This window comes from Schistosoma haematobium, chromosome 6, assembly GCF_000699445.3.
Source record: "Schistosoma haematobium chromosome 6, whole genome shotgun sequence".
In the NCBI taxonomy this organism is placed as follows: Eukaryota; Metazoa; Platyhelminthes; class Trematoda; order Strigeidida; family Schistosomatidae; genus Schistosoma; species Schistosoma haematobium.
In genome coordinates this window covers 1,247,271-1,264,533 of record NC_067201.1, presented here as the reverse complement: position 1 = coordinate 1,264,533, position 17,263 = coordinate 1,247,271, and the positions used below count along the sequence as shown (strand labels likewise).

General features: G+C 36.4%; 1 protein-coding gene across 1 annotated transcript; it reads left to right on the top strand.

Annotated features, from left to right (window-relative positions):
- The first annotated feature begins 2,516 nt into the window (after window positions 1-2,516).
- MS3_00000551 (uncharacterized protein) lies at window positions 2,517-16,591 on the top strand. Its single transcript, XM_051208274.1, has 6 exons — window positions 2,517-2,621; window positions 2,810-3,608; window positions 9,903-11,304; window positions 13,206-14,092; window positions 14,222-14,501; window positions 16,175-16,591. The coding sequence occupies exons 3-4, from the start codon at window positions 9,938-9,940 to the stop codon at window positions 13,414-13,416; spliced, it is 1,578 nt and encodes a 525-aa protein (XP_051065229.1). The 5' UTR covers window positions 2,517-2,621; window positions 2,810-3,608; window positions 9,903-9,937; the 3' UTR covers window positions 13,417-14,092; window positions 14,222-14,501; window positions 16,175-16,591.
- The last annotated feature ends 672 nt before the right edge of the window (window positions 16,592-17,263 follow it).

Below are 17,263 nucleotides of genomic sequence, written 5' to 3'. Positions count from 1 at the left end.
ATAGATAGATAGATATATAGATATATATAGATATATATAAAGTCGTTAATAATAATAAAATATCAAGGTGCAAGGTGTCCCATAAAACACAGACCCCAGCAATACAGACTATGATATTCTAGAGTAGAAATTGCAAAAGCAATCTTTGAAGTTCAAGAAAATATTGACTCAAGAATCTATACGATTAGCCAAGAATAGCGAGTATTCTGGACACCAGCTAGTGAAGATAACCTTCCCATCATCTCATATGGCAGTTGCTACTCTTGAAGTATTTTGGCTAATAAAGGCCGGCTGCAAGCTGAAAACCGCGTGCGTTCCGACAGGCCACCTGATTCAAGGACAAAAGCATGTTGAAGCTGATTATTCCACTTGTGGACTGTCAGAATTGTTGAAAAAGTTGAAGGGACTGGGACTACCAACTCGGTAAGTTACTTGTCAATTTACATAGGTTTCATCAGATGTACAGGACAGGTAGACTCATACGTTTCAAATTGAGTACACAATTTGATTATATATGAACACTGATAGTTTACCAAAAATCTGTGAGCTGACTCATATTACACTTATTTTCACGGTGTGTCAGTGCAGGGAACCCTCAAGCTACCGACTGGTAGCACTACCGTCAAAACCCTCGTAGTAGTATTGGTCCTAACCACACAATCCTCGAAACTGAACATGAGGTAACTGGGAAAATAGATATTCAAGATTTGACACGGAGAAAAGACTATGAATGATGAACGCAGGAATAGAGAATTGAATCGAATAAAGTGGCTCAGCCTCGCAGGCGTGGTCATTCTGTATAACCTGTCTTTATTCACTTTAAATATATTATTATATCTTTAGCCTTAAATGGTACTAAGTATCATATTAGTGTCATGTTACGATAAGTCATTATAGACAACGATGTGACTTCCATATTAGGTCTTATAGATTAGGTAGTCATGACAAATCTACAATTTTAGAATTAGGTCTATTATTAGGGCAATACTAATAATTCTACAAGCTCGAAAATTGTGGAATCTACGTGACAACTTACTATTAATAAACCTGTTTTCACCCCAACAGCACGGTTTCAGAAAACGTCACTTTCGTATTACCAACCAGCTAGTCAGGGTGTACAGATGAACGATCAACCTCGGAATGTCCTAATGGGGCCCTTCAGGATTCAGTACTAGAACCACCTCTTTCCTTAACTTATGTAGATGACGTTCCTCAGCAAGTATAGTCTGATTCATTACTCTTCTCTGGAAATAAGTTGTCAACCAACGTGACAAGTCGGCACCTAAGAAGGATTTGACTCGACTTCAAAGTTGGGCGGATAACAATGGATATATTTCTAACACTTCAAAGTGTGACATAGTTCATTTGAGATATGTTTTAAACTACGAATACAACTTAGGTAACTCCCCTCCACAGAAATCACAAATTGAAAGAGATATAGGATTGTTAACACCCTACGGTCTGAAGTCCTGCTCTTACTGCGACAAAAATGCTTTCCGAACAAACCTTTCACTGATAACGTTGAAGCCCATTTCTGGCCTGTTTGACGGAAGAACATTCCACGTTATCTTCAGCAGTTTTGCTTAACCCTATTTGGATTATGGGAACATAACGTTATCCCCTTACTCTTAAACGGTAGTAATATACTGGGATATATCAAACAGAGAGCCATGAAATCAGTTCAGAGACTCAAATTCAAGAGTCATGAAGAGCATCTGAAATAACTGAACATTTATTTAATAAAGTATAGGCGTTTCAGAGATAATCTCCTAATGACTTACAGCATCCTAAACAGTTCTGTACATCGCTATGAATGGCAATCTTAGCTGAGTTCCAAAACAAACCCTAGCGATAACACCCAAATCTGGGGACACAACATAACAAATCGGACTGCTCACACATCTTATACTCCAAATGCTGAAATTCGCTGCCAACTGAGCTAGTCCAAGCGATTTCTCGAGAGTTCTTCAAGAGAAAACCTGACTATTTCTCAAGGACTTAGGACAGTACCTAGCTTCAATTTACTATTATTTTTTTTCCAATTTACCGTTAAATATACCTAGGTTCCTATTTAGCAGCATCGGTGGTCGACTGCCACTAGATGTGAAAGTTCATTAAAGGAAAGCTTTCCTTTTTGTATTAGAGGCGTTTTAATCATTTTAGATAAAGATTACTTTGAGGACAGCGGACGAGCTGAAAAAACATGAACGAACGGAACCCAACTTTGATCAGTTCATTTAAGCGAAGATTGGAGATTCATATAAGATTTCCAGAAAAAGACGAACACAGAACCTCACTGTTTTATCTTTAAATCACAAATCTGGGAAACCTTAGTGCTAAAACGTGGACATGAGGGATAATGACATACTGCGATATTAATATGTATTACTAAGGTACAGTACATTTAGACGCTATGTGGAATATATGTGAACGGAAGCTGTAAACAAAGGTTTAATTACAGTTTATAATTTAAATTTTTCAAGACACTATCATTAATGATTGTTTTACTCTACAATCAATAGTCCTCTGGCGATCTTTTAAATTCCTTACTATTGAGGATGGTTAATTTTAATTAATTCCTTGGAAGTCTGTTCTGGAAGTTTACATTTGATGTAAAATTTGTAAGTTTGGTTTCGCATTTCAAGTGTTACCTCGAATTGTTGATGCTTTAACTCCTTGGTTAGATGTTCATCTTTTTAAGTGTAGCATAAACGAACTCTGGTTTACTCGTTTATACTTTTTTCAGTTTTACTATGTTAATTGATGCTTCGATTTAATTTTTAACTAGTTCCTTTCTACGTTATTTTAGTAGTTCGACAGTATTCTGGGCAGTGGTATAGATAACACGCCATTCTTGAAAATCTTACCTACAGTTTTCTGGACATTGGGGTAGTTAAGTACATTAACAAGATATGTGAATTTTTTAGATGGCAAATGTTACGGATGAACGTAGTTGTATCATATTCTTGTAAGATCGATCCTTCGGATTGTATTCCCAACATTCGCTTGTGACCAGTATATCAACTGCAATTGATTGATTTGATTTTCTTTTCTTATTAAGCATCATATAAAGACCCGTCTAGACATCTCAGTTTAACTGAGACACACTGCAACAAACGTTTCAAAGGACAGTCACTCATGTTCATCCTTTCTACAAAACCTCAGTTTCCGAAGGTCGTATCAAATACTCTCCACGTTAATAACTGAATTGGTTCTTTATCTCTCCTTAATATCGGTTCTCGGATGTTTTTGAAAAAGGCAAAAATAGTCATTTTAAGCTACAGTTGTGACTGAAAGCTCTTCACATGTTTCCGCATACATATTAGCCCACGAATATCCAACTCCTATCACAATTCACCTACCCTAACTCGGCTTTCTAAGCCTAGCCAGAATATCTCATACACTGGCAGTATTATTCTTAATAAAATTACCGTCACATCTGTCAGGTAGATGTGTTAGGATGTTTAAAGTTAATCCTGTCGAACACGATAGAAATCAAACACAAAATGGGACTCCGAAAGGGTCATTTTTATCTGGATTATGTCGTGGGGTTTGCCGTGTATTAGCCGAATACATTCAAATAGTGTTTCTTAAACACATTCGTAAAGGTTAGTCTTATTGTACTACGTTTCTGAACAGAAGCAATGACATTGTAGCCGCATTTTAATTTAAAAACCTAGTATGTTGGCAAAAAACTTACTTTCGCCATAGTGTAGCTTAGTGGTTTGAAAACGACTTACGATCATCAAGTTGCAGGTTAAAATAGCCCTGACTACTTCATTAGTTAGCTGGGTGGCATTAAATTTCGTTAATGGTTTGCACCTTCATATTAATCAGCTCTTCACAGCAAGATGCGTCAACCGTTGCTCCAGTTTAGAAGCTCTACATACTAGAAAGAGCCTCGCTCATCTACATGAACCATTTGTTGAAGTTAGCGTAGTTTTAATTAAATCCGTCATATAAACCATGCATAATTTCTGTTTCAGAAGACTAGCTGATTTCGAGGCTACTTTTAAGAATCTTGTTGACTTATATATAATGTTCTCCATCTCAAGACTGTCTAACGGTTCATTAAAAAAACTCCTGTAATGTTATACGCTTAGAGGAAAAGTATTCATTGCTTCAGTTGATGTTTTATTGGAATTCATGAAAGTGGTCGTCATAAGTTGTCACTGAAATGTATCTAAACTAATTCTGTTTGTGGTGGGACTATAATCTACGGACGACCTTTGAGCGACGCTAGACTTACCTTGAGAGTGTCCACCTGATAACTATGACGGAATGAGGGTTATATATTAGTGTGAGGAATTCGAATTATGATTTACAGTTGATGGTTAAGGTTAGGAATTAGATTTAGGGTTTTCATCACGAACTGACATCAGTTATAATGCCAAGACTCTATTTGGCCAAATAGTTGAGTGAATTTCACGCCAAAATCTGATACCTGTCATCTTATACCTGATTGATGTATCCGTAAATTATAGTCTCACCCTGTTTGTTAGTGAAGTTAGCTTATTGATGGTTCAATGTATATAGGCAATCTTAATTTTGTTAGGTTTTTATTCGTATACTTTTCTTCCATAATGTTAAGAATGGCCATACTAAATTAAGTTCAGCGTAAGAATATATTATCTTACCCATCAAACGCAATTTAACCGGTGCGTCTACACATCACGTTAAACACTGTTTATTAAAAGTTGGGCATATCGTATATGCTCCGAAATAATAATATGAAGTCATACAAAATTCTCGATAGCAACTCAAAATGGTGTTCTGAATGAAGAAACCCTGTTAATCGTAAATGTGTGTTTGTCGGCTGTTATTTTCGGGAATGGATCTTAGATTCTCGGTATACACTTTTGGAACCCAGTGGTTGATTGATGTTGAAACAAAGTATAATGGGAAACAAATGTAACTGCTTTGTAGTCATATCATGTACTGTCCTCCCCGACGTATAATGTTGACTGGATTAGAAGTAAGTTCGAAATTACTAGGAGCTAACTAAGACATGAAGCCAATGTATGGTCACAGACTGTTGGTCTGACTCATTATCATTATCAGTGGATGGAAACGTGTGATAAAAGGTCACAGTGGCGCAAACGTGTTCACTATTTTTCCACGCCTTATGTCTTAAATTCTCGTATTTCTTCTCACGTCCTTTCTGGACTCCATCTCGAACTATGTTCTTAATGTTTAGTCTTTATCATTGTCATTTGTTCTGAAGGCTTTGCTATTTATCTTTCTGTACTGGTGAATTATAGGAACTTGAGTTAATCGATATTTGTGTCAGGCACGAGGTTGATTATAACTGACTAACTCATAGTATGTCACATACTTTGGAGTTTTTATGTAGATATTTTAAATACACTTTTACATTTTATAGCCGTATTGACGTAAAAGCTTTTACTAGCTGTCGAATATGTCCAGGATGCTTGCAGCACTAACAGCTGTATCTGAGTAGTTTAAATACTCAATTTTTCACGTTCGAGTGTCACATTTGGACTTATTCTATTCACTTTAGTTTGGTTAGCCCACTTCATATAATAGGTAAGGTTCAAATTATAGTTTACGAACATGAGGTATGTCACCCAGTTACGTAATGTGGATCTAACAACAGTTTTTACCAAGAGAATATTATAAGTTGTGGTGTATGGTCAGAATAACAAAATACTTTATGAATAGTAACTTAGAAGCTGGAGTATGTAATCGTACGCTATATGACTCATCATTCTATGACACGTTTCCTTTATTTGACCAAATAAAACAACAAGCCCTGCTGAGACGTTAAAATTTATTCATATTCTTTGTTTAAACACATAAACATTGGTAAAAGAAGGCACCAAATACGTATGCGTCACACTTCGTCGTTTAATTTGTGTGAGGGCAGGAATATTGCCCAATCGCCAAAACTGAGACAGGTGGTTTTCTTAGGGGGCCACACCCGGAGCATTCGACCTGAAGGTCTGATCCACAAGGCAACGGAGCATCGTAAGGAGATGCAGTCCCGTGGTAGCCGGTGACCAACGATTGGTTCATACGCCATTTGTTCCTTCAGGATACTGGAGCCCATGTGCACCATTGGTTTGGAATCCGGTTAAAGCGCCGGACATTCGCTTTTCGTCCTTTCATTTTCGTAAACAACACCGCCACGAGAATGCAGTGATTAGGACTTGCCTGGCAGAGGCCATATACGCGTGACTATGTGAGAGCATATTGAGAGGGAGAGTGAACTCTCCCTACTCTCGGCCGTACTAGAGCATTTTGGGGCGGGCCTCCAAATGCCCGGGTGTTGAGATTTCGTCAGACATCAACCCATTAGGGCTGATCAGACTTCCAAGATAAGTGAAGTTGTCAACGCGTTCGACTACTTCACTCCCTATCCTCAGTTCAAATGTAGATGCAGACCAGTTTTGAATCAACAACTTGCATTTAGAGGGAGAGAAGCGCATTCCAAACATTCTGGCATTGTTGCTCAATGCTACCAGAAGACTCTGCATTTTATCAGTGTCTTCACCAAACAGGACTATATCATCTACGTATTCTAAGTCGATAAGTGGACCTCCTTGAAGGAGATCAATACCCGAGAATTCAGTAGACGAGAATGTTATTTCCATCAATAGGTCTATGATGAAGTTAAACAAAAATGGAGAAAGTGGATAGCCTTGACGGACACCACTTGAGGTTGCAAAAGCAGATGACAGTTCGCCATATACTCTGACTTGATTTTTAGTGTTCGAGTAAAGAGCCTTCACAGGGTTTATGTACTTCTGAGGTACGCGTTTCAATGACAGACACTGCCACAGAATCTCGCAGTCTACCGAGTCAAATGCTGCTTTTAAGTCTAGAAAGACCACCACTGTCGGACGCCGATAAGCATGCTTGCGTTCTAGAACCTGACAAAGGCTAGCTGAACTGCTCCTTAAAGTGTTCCGCCCATCGTTCTAAACGTCTGGACTGGGGGCAGATAAGATTGTTTCATTTACACTTCACTTCTTAGTCCCAGTTTCTTTTATTAGTCTGAAAAGCTGTTCGGTGTTACCTACGGCCGCTGCCTTTTCCATCTTTTTTATTTCGTTGCCCACCACTGCTCACGGTCGTTCCTTAGGCTTTTGGTTAACCTAGGTCTGATTTGTTTTCGTTATTCATCGTGTTCAGAGCCTGGTCGGATGAGTTTACGAGAATCTATCAGCGTAATAAACTTAGTAGAAATCCATTGGTTTTTCGTAACCGTTTGTTTTAAATCACTAATAGATTTCGATCACTATAATACAAATGCATCCACTTGTGATTTAAAATCATGGAAATGTTATCACTCATCATTAATTATTGTATAACTCGTTGTTTTGTTCACCTAAATATCACATTTTTGTTGGCATTCTTTTCCTATGATGGTGCGCTTGGCGTGGCAACGTAAACTGATATACTTTTGTACAATATTCGCTTTGATTATCTCTAACAAAATTTCACAAACCTAAACTTGTGTAAATTTTTCACACATGGCTATTTGCTTTACTAGTTTTAACGATTTCATTGTATAATTTTGTTCTTCAAATCAGCGTCCATAGTTTCCGTACTCTAGTATTTCCTGTTAGGTAAAGTTGAAGAGCTGTGGTAAAAACTAACAGTCTAGACCAAATTATGTCTCAAATACCACTATCAAATTTTGTTCATTCTCATGTTTTTATCTTTTCATTAATCTCTGTGTTGTGCCGGTACAAACGGTTCCATGTTGGATTTATCTGTCTGACTAACTGCTAGCGTGAGCTTTTATGGAAAATGTTGTCTATTACATTAACAGTGTTATCCTCGTTTGATATCTTTGATTGTACATTTTTTTCTAAGATGTCATCCTATGTAACATTTCATCGGCAAACTATGGTACCAGTTTTATGCTCTTTACTAATTACCTGCATCAACGTATCTCGAACATCAACCAGTAAGAATAAAAGCGACTTAGAGCATTGCGCAAACGTGTATCGATTAGAATTACCATGTTTAACACTAAAGAGAGTAATAATTTGTCTCACTAAAGTAGAATGTTTTGAATGGTTGTGACAGGAGTTGATATATCGGCAGTTGAAGTCATGGATTACTTAGACACTTATGTGAATCACTAAGACTTCGTGTATTTATCGATTGACCGTGATGCGTACAGAAACATCACTAGTAAATCTAAGGATTGATGAATACTTATAGACTGAACAACTGAGTTGAATAGTGCTTTCCTTTTTCTAGTCATCAGAAGCATTTCTTCTGTTATTTTGTTTACATTACTGTTAAAATGTTCTGTAAACTTTTAGTTCCTGTCGTTTATTTTCAAATCACTTTGAGAACATCACGAGATTTACCAATGTTCTATTTAGTAGACAGCGGAATAGTTGTGATTCATTATCTTTTTTCCTTTCATTTACTTGCATTAACAAAAATAATAGGTATAAAATACGTGCTAGTAAAAAAAAAAAAATCAAAATCTATGGTTTGTTTTGTATGAGACAACAGATACTATTTATATTATGTTTATTTATTCATTATTGTTTCCGAATAGCTCTGGCGAATGAATAATTGTCCACTATATGAAAACTAAAGGAAATTGAAGGAAAAAATTTAGGTCTATGAACCTAGGGTTTAATAACTGAGTGCTGCTTAGATTAATTAATCAGTTAATAGTTGAATACCCTGATCAAATAGGCCAAAGTTGTATTTATTTGAACATAAATACTGGTACAAGGGGGCACCAAATAGATATGCACCACATAAATCATTCGATTGGTGTGAGGGATGGGATACTGTCTGGGTGCCTGAATCGAGACAGGTGATTTTCTTAGGGGGCCACACCCCGAGCCTTCGACCTAAAGGTCTGATCCATAAGGCAGTGGAGCAACGTCAGGATATGCAGTCCCGTGGTAGCCGGTGACCAACAGTTGGTTCATACGCCATTTGTTCCTTCAGGATACTGGAGGTCATGTGTACCATTGGTTTGGAATCAGGGTTTTCCAACTCCCTTAGGTGAACTCTCTGTGCCCACCAACCCAGTTAAAGTCGGTGCCGGACATTCGCTTTTCGTCCTCTCAATTTCATAAACAACACTCGTGCGAGAATGCAGTGAGTAGGACTTCCCTGGCAGAGTATATACGCGTGACTATGTGAGAGCATTTGAAGAGGGAGAGCGGGTTTTCCCCACTCTCGGGTGTACCAGGCCATTTGGGGGCAAACAGTGGAATTCAGGACGTGTGTTTCGTTCTATTTGGGACTCGTCAGCCGGATGTACCTGCATCTCAGAGTTGATGTTTACTCTGGGACTTGAACTCAGTACCGTTCGCTCTAAACGCCATCGTGTTATCCACTTAGCTAGTGAGTCTAGCAAAGTGTATTTAGATCTATCATAAATATCATTTAAATGATACCTGTTTGTAAAATGACTTTGTAGACTTTGATTCGTTTACTAACTTCTGAATCATAAGTTATTCTTAACTCAATCTTTATTTTTATTGTTAAACTAGTATCTGTCATGTTTCCATATTCATTAAAGCTTAAATTAAATCATCATTTTATTTTGTTGATATTTATTCATTGTACTGATATGAGATGTGATAACTTTGATCAATGTTGATAATGATACATAACACTTGTTTTGTACACATGGGTAATTCTCTTAATTAAAGAAAAGTAAAAAAACAATGATTTAAGTAGTATAATATAAATTTATTGTGTTTTTACTCATTTCATGTTATTTTGTATCATTAACTTATACAGATCTTGCAATATAGCACAAGTAAACATGTTATGTTTTCATTACTTATTATAAAAAGATTGTTTTTTCGTCTTTTTTGTTTTTAAGAAAAGATCTTTTTTAAGTATTCGCTTATTACATTTTTTTTTCTGTATATATCTATTTATTAAAGCATTGAATTGGAACTAATTTGAAAGCACACACAGTATGTCAAGTGGTGGGGCAACTAGTGTAGTGACGATGAAAGCAACCGCATCTGCATTCCCACAGTCCAATTCACAAGCACAAAAACAACATTCACAAAATAATTTACAACCAACAAATGTGTTTGATCAACAAATTCAGTTACAACAGCAACAACATCAACAACACCAGCAACATTTGTTACAACAACAACAATTACAGCACAATCCAAGTCAGCATTCTCAATTGCATCGACTATCTCAGCCACATTTATCTGCATCAATTCATCCTGTTCAATCGATTGCTCAAAATGTTGTTGCTGCCAGTGGTCATTCAACTCATCCAAGTGTCTTTCCAAATGCTGAATTTTTTCAAACATTACAACAAACTGCCGCAGCGGCTGCATTACCAACTGTATTACCATACGATCAATCACAATATATTGGTCAATTAATGTATTTTCCTTATCCCACAGCTGCTGCTGCTGCCGCAAATGGATTGTTCAATACTGGACAATCAAATGATACTACTACTCATCATATGTCGATTGGTTCGTCTACACCTGGTGGTAGTGGTGCTGGTAATCAAGCAACAATTATTAATCAAGCATCGTGTCATGCTACAGCTGGACAATTATTAACTGGTGGACTTGTATCAGCCACACCTAGCGGAATGATGACTTTGAATAATGCTACTGGTTCGAATCAAGTCAATAATGCTAATCATCTCTTTGCATCTGGAGCAGGATTAGTTGGAATTGGTGGCAGTGGCGTCGGTGGTGCATCCGGTTCAAATGCGGTTTCTGTGTCTAATTCCGCTTCTTTAGCACCTTTATTTACAACTGCTCATTTTTATCCGCACCATCATACACAGCAAACTGGTCAACAACCGCCACAACAACAGTTTCAAATTCATCATTCATTACAACAACCGCATCATCCGCATACATCTGTACATATGCAACATGTTCAAACACTTACAGGTCATCCAGGTGTCCATCTACAACAACAACAACAACAGTCGACCGCCGCCGTTGCTGCGGCAGCAGCTGCTGCTGCTGCCGCCACTGTTCTGTTGCCAAGCTCCATATCGTCAGCATCACAACTTAATATGCTATCCTCTCAACAAACTCATCAACCGGTGCATTCAACTTCACAAAATCATTCAAATCATAATAATAATAGTAATAATAATAGTAATAATGAAAATTTACAAAAAACTGAAGAAAAATTACAATCTACTACACCAGTGCATACACCACAAAAACAGTCTGATCAAGAACTATTATCCCAGTCTACTCAACTAGGTACACCATCTCAAGGAAATAATAGTAGTTTGGATGCTAGTTCAACTACAGTGAAACGTGATAACAATGGTACAGGACATTTTGTGTAAGTTTATTATTCATGAATGCTTTATTTTACTGATTGTTCCTCTGTAATGAGAACTTGTGATATGCTGCCCGAATACCTTAACTGGAGTAGGCGGGTAGCAAGATTCGAGCTTGTGATCTAGTGGCCGGAAGTCGAACGCCATCGTTTACTACTAAACCACCATTCCGTTTTAAACTTACTAAGTGATGTATACTTGATAAACATGTTAGAGTTTCTTATGTATGCGAGATTTTCATGTTAATCGTTAAGTCAGAGTTTATGACAAACTGTCGTCAAGATTTTCAACCTCAAGCGGTGTTCGTCAAGATTGCTTACTGTCTCCCTCTTTACTTAATTTTTTCATAGATATTCTCCTAGTGGCAGCTCTCATCGTCCAACTTTTCAGGAATCGACCTCTTACCAGATGACTCACTTGTTGACTTAGGATATGCAAATGATAAAATGCTGTTTAATGAGGACGCTGATAAATACAGTGTTCATATCTCGTTGAGCGATGATGCAAGCGTGTTGAGATGGGTTTCTATCCGTCCAAATGCTAAATGCTTCTTCGCAACTGGTCTATGTCAACGTTTGGACCCATGGTAGGGAGCAAAGTAGTTGAATATTATGTTCTATGGCCCGTCAAATATTACATGACAGGATCTCCAATCAGAACACCGGCTTATATGACCTTGTCCCTGTGCTGAACCACTGATACACCAACCAGCACTAACAACCTTGTGTCAACTCAGAGTCTTTAGTGGTCCTCTGTATGTATAGTAGCTTCTCTCCTAACCCAGTTCGTTCAGTCCAGAACACGAATATCAGCCTGCACTGTGTGATTTGTATATTTCAGACATACGTGGTTTATGTACAAACAGGCCAGACCACCTCACACCATAAAATGAAAAATAACAATTATTCAAGATCAAGCCAAAAGTGGGAATAAATTGAGGATGGTAAATCGTATAACAGTAGCCAATTGGTCAAATGAAAGCTTATGATAAAAGGAATATGAATATAGATATAATCTAGTTACTTAATAATTATCCAATAAGAATATATATGTAATAATTGTCCATAAATAATCCCTAGTAGTTACCACTCATTTATTCTTCGTTCGGATATAACATCGAGCGTTTCGATCACTTCATTTATCTTGGAATTCTTATCAGTCCCAGTGTTTTGGTGTCTGATGAAATATTGGTACGAATTCAGAAGGCTCTATTGGTTTTCATCAATTTATGTTGATTATGGTGTAGGCAAAATTTTGAATCTCAGTATTCCTTCGTATATTCTTTCCCACTTTGTCTTTTAAAACTATAATCCCAATGTTCAGTCGTTCTTATTGTCATTGTTACCACATTATTTCGATCTCTTTTCCCATTCATCTTGTTAGTACTTCAAGTTGGATCTTTCTCTACGTTGGTGTTCCGTACTAACTGACTGACTTAGCTATATTTCTCATTATTAATAAACATAATTTCCTGTTTATTATTAAGTGTAATATGTCATGACTTTCTACCTACATCGATTAGTTATTAAATGTTGATTCAACTGTTCACATATCTATAATTTCATATTCACAAATGTGGATCATTCTACGTTGAATAATTGCATGTTCACACTCGTTCGGGGAAAGTGAATTTAACGGTGTTTGTTTATACACATTATGATAAGATTCATTAACTCTTTTTTTTATTTTCTCAAGTATTTGCTGTTCTAAGAGAAGTGATATAAGAATTTGCCACTAGAGTGCAAATAATACCTTTTAGATTTTTAGTGAACTTTAGATGCGTTATAAACTTCGATCAAATGTACAATGTAATTCATCTGTATGTGGGTATATTGTTACCGTTTACTACTTTTAACTTGATATAAATGAAATAATTCAATTAATTTTGTTTATTTAATTTTAGATGCGGTGTATGCGGTCGAGAATTCGGTATGCGATGTCGTCTTATCGCTCATACTCGACGTCATACTGGTGAACGTCCTTTTCCTTGTGCTGATTGTGGACGAGCTTTTTCAGATAGAGGAAATTTACAACGTCATCGTTATACTCATTCAAGTCAACCAAGATTTCATTGTACAGTTTGTGGAAAATCTTTCCGTCAAGTAATCAATTAGTTAATTAATATTTGCACTTGACGAAGTTAGTTGATTTTATTAACTCGATTTTCAGATGCAAGGTCGTGGATGCCCACTCTTAAGGAGTCCCATGCCAGGGAGAAATAACCATCCAGTCCTTACATATTTCTATTGATGGCCTAACTAAGACTAGTTCGTGATTTGAAACCATGTAATCGGCGAATCTTCTTGATACTCCGACAGTAGGGAATTATGAAACATTACCCCCTACTATCTTGCTTTTTTAAATCTCACTAATCCCTCACATCATACCACTATTACTGTTTATGCATACATGTACAATTGTGGGATATACACTGACCATTTAATCTGGCTGTTCTACTTTGTGACAGCTTAAACCGATGCACACATCTGCCAGGTTCTACGTTGCATATGCCTAACTACCTTGTTTCCATTCACCTTTAAATACCAGTGACCCTTGTATAGTGGGACGAAAAATATATATGAGGATTATCTTGAGGATACACAGATAACATCAGAGACAATGTAATAACGGTGGCTTAGTTGTTGAAACACTCAGCTTCTAATTAATAAGTTAATTATTGATACTGTTTCGGTCTGGGTATTCAAATAAAGAATCGCCATTCATCCCATCAAAATTGTGGCTCAAAAGTAATATCCAGCATATACAATAGTTTTGATATCACATTGAATGGTATGAAAGAAGTAAAACTAACATCTTTTTTGGTTCTTATTTTTCTATTTTAGAAATAAATTTGTTCACTAATGTGCGTTTATACTTTTCACTATTATTATCCCATATTCTATGTTCGTTTTTCATTAGGCTTCATGTTTATCAAATCATCGACGTTTTCATTGTGCTGGAGCTACAGGTCGTCCTTGTCCTTTCTGTCAACGTTCTTTCCGTTCTTCATCCAGTCTTCAGATGCATATTCGGTGGAAACATCGTGCTGATGCTGCGGCAGCTGTAGCAGCAGCTGCGGCCGCCGCTGCAGCTAACGGTTCATCTTCACTTTCTGAAGCATTCACACATTTACCAGGATTAACATCATATGTTACAACTGCAACAGTTAACGGAATTCCAACAATGTCTCTAAATGGAAGTAAGTGAACTGTTTTCTTAACAGAGGTATCAGTTATTCAATGTTAGCTCAGATTATACCACTTGGATCCGCTAACGATAAAGCCTTTTAATATTTTTTAAACATAAAAACCCCTTGTATCACTTGTAATTTTGTTTTTTTTTATCGGTTTTAAATCATGATCTGATCGTCATTGAAAATCTGTAAGGACTGAACAATCATTTCTCCCTAGCATGAGACTCCTCAAGAGTGGGCATCCACGACCTTGCACCTAAGAATCGAATCCAGTAACTTCGTTATCGCGCATGAACACTTAACCTTTAAACGAGTCGGTATCCAGTGGTTTTAGTGTCTACACTGATCCTTTTGCCGTATTGTGTGATCATCTATAGCCTGGGCTGATTAATTGTTTCACTCACGACGTAGTTGAATTCCTCAGGCTTTTTTTGCTAACTTGGTGTAGGTCGGTAATATCCTCTGTTCAAGTTTATTTCTGCCTCTTTTTTACGTGTTGTAGTATAACGCAAAGATTAACCAATCTGTCTAGTTTCAAATGAAACCAAAGGTGTTCATTAGGTACTGTCAGTCCAGTCAGTTTTCCTTTTTATTTAAACAGGTTAAATGTGTGCGACTGGAATCTACTGGAAAAATCCATTTTCCACTCTTTAATTTGTTACCTACAAAGTTACACAATATTACTGTCTATAAGCGATAAAAGAATGTAGTCTTGATTTACCATGTTAGGTATTTAAAACCAAGTAAAATAATCATAGTAGGGTATTGCAACCGATTTCATCGGCATAAACAACATACCACTGTGGTTGAGTGTTCTTAAAATTCAGTTAGCGAGATTTATACGATTTAACAGATTTTAAACACTGAGAACTCTAATACAGTTTAAAGCATAGTTTGAGGAGATTAAGAATAAGGCTTAGTGAAATTAAATCTTTAGCATTAGTTACCCATACTGAAAAGAATACAATCAGTGATGAATGAATGATTATATATGAGTAAGCTAAAAAGATTTATGATACGAGGAGGAATGTTAGTAGTGATGAAGTATATGGACTTCAGTGATAATAGTTGTGTTCGTAGGTAAATACTTTCCGGATACCTCACACTATTAAAGGATATTTCTTTTCTAAGGAACTTGAATTAGTATCAACTATTTTTATCGACGTTGTAATGTGACGACAACCACTCAGGAATTGATTGTTCTTAAACATGCACTTGATCTGTTTGACAACATTTGTTTCCAATCACTACATACAGTAACCCCATTGTATAATAGAAGATAGGTGTTTATATTAAAAACTGATTTATTCTGATTTTATTTGTGTAACTGTGAGAAGATAGTTGATATTCTGTTTGAGAAAACCTACTTTTACTGCACTTCGGTACATTCAGTATTATGATTTCATCTAATCTCAAGTTCATCACCTTTATTTCTATCACTTCCAGTATTCAAACTTCGAAAGTTGTTTCTTAGTCAATATGAATGGTTCTGTTGTAGTTTCAATAGGCAAGCCTGATTACTCAACCAGAGTCGGCAGCTTTAACACACTACATTAGTTACTTCAACATAGTGATCATTCCATAGTCTTTGAATCATAAATTAAGTAGTTGTTTTGTCCCCCTCCCAGTTTAGGATTGGTAACTTAGCATGTAATTCATACATAATCCCGTTTTCACAGGTGATCTTCAAAATGAAACCCTCATGTCTTCCACACCCCTTGCTTCTTCAAATGTGAATAGTAGTAATGTTTCCAGTCTTATGGCTCCTATCACTAGTAATAATGGTGGAAGAATGGATTCTATTTTAGGTACAACAACAACGACAACTAATATTGGATCACCGAATAAAAGGAAATGGCGTCGAAAATCTAAACCGAAGCAAGCTCAAAATGCGTTTGGAAAATTGGTAAGCAGTAGTTTTTTCCATTCATTTCTCAATTATTCTATTATTGGAAATTTGAGACCATATAGTCCAATGTGACACTAATTCTTCAGCTTACTCACAGCTTCAATTTCTTCATCTTCCTCAGTGTGAATGCGACAAAGGATCATTCAATTTATTTGCCTTCCTTACACTAACAGTCATAACTCGGTATAGTGCTGTATTTATATATTCATGATTCTATGATAGAGATGACAATGATCGTGTTTCGGTTAACTTCAATTGCCTTTTAGATGAATTCCTTTATGTTTTTTATATCATCTATTTCTTTTGGTTTCATCAAATCAGTCACTAGCTGGAATTGTTCAGTCTTAGGAGATAGAAAATCTCACAAATTATGTTTAATATTTACGGTTGTGAATTGAAGTCGACTGTGGTCATTACAAACTGTTTATAAATCTTCTTCAGTGCATGTTTTCGGGTGTATGTAAGAGAAAGTGTTAGGTCATGAAATTATATAAGGTGTATGATATAATTGTGTATCACTTCATATGTCAAGTGATTACACTCCCAGCATTCGTTAATAATACTAACTGGAACTGATTCACACAATAGGTTCATATTTTGTCTTTCGTCTAATATGATTAGTTGAATTATAAATATCTTTTAAAAACTTCTTAACTGTACTACTGTTAGCTGTGCAATGGCTTATATTAGTCAAAGCACTAAAGTTTCAAATAATAGCTTGAAGGTTCGAACCCCGCTCTAGCTACCTTTATATGTGGAGCGAGAGAGAGAGAAAGTGATTTATCCCATTTATATTTCTATAATAAATTATAATTATATACATATCGTGTATTCAAGCAAGAAAAAAATTATTTCTATC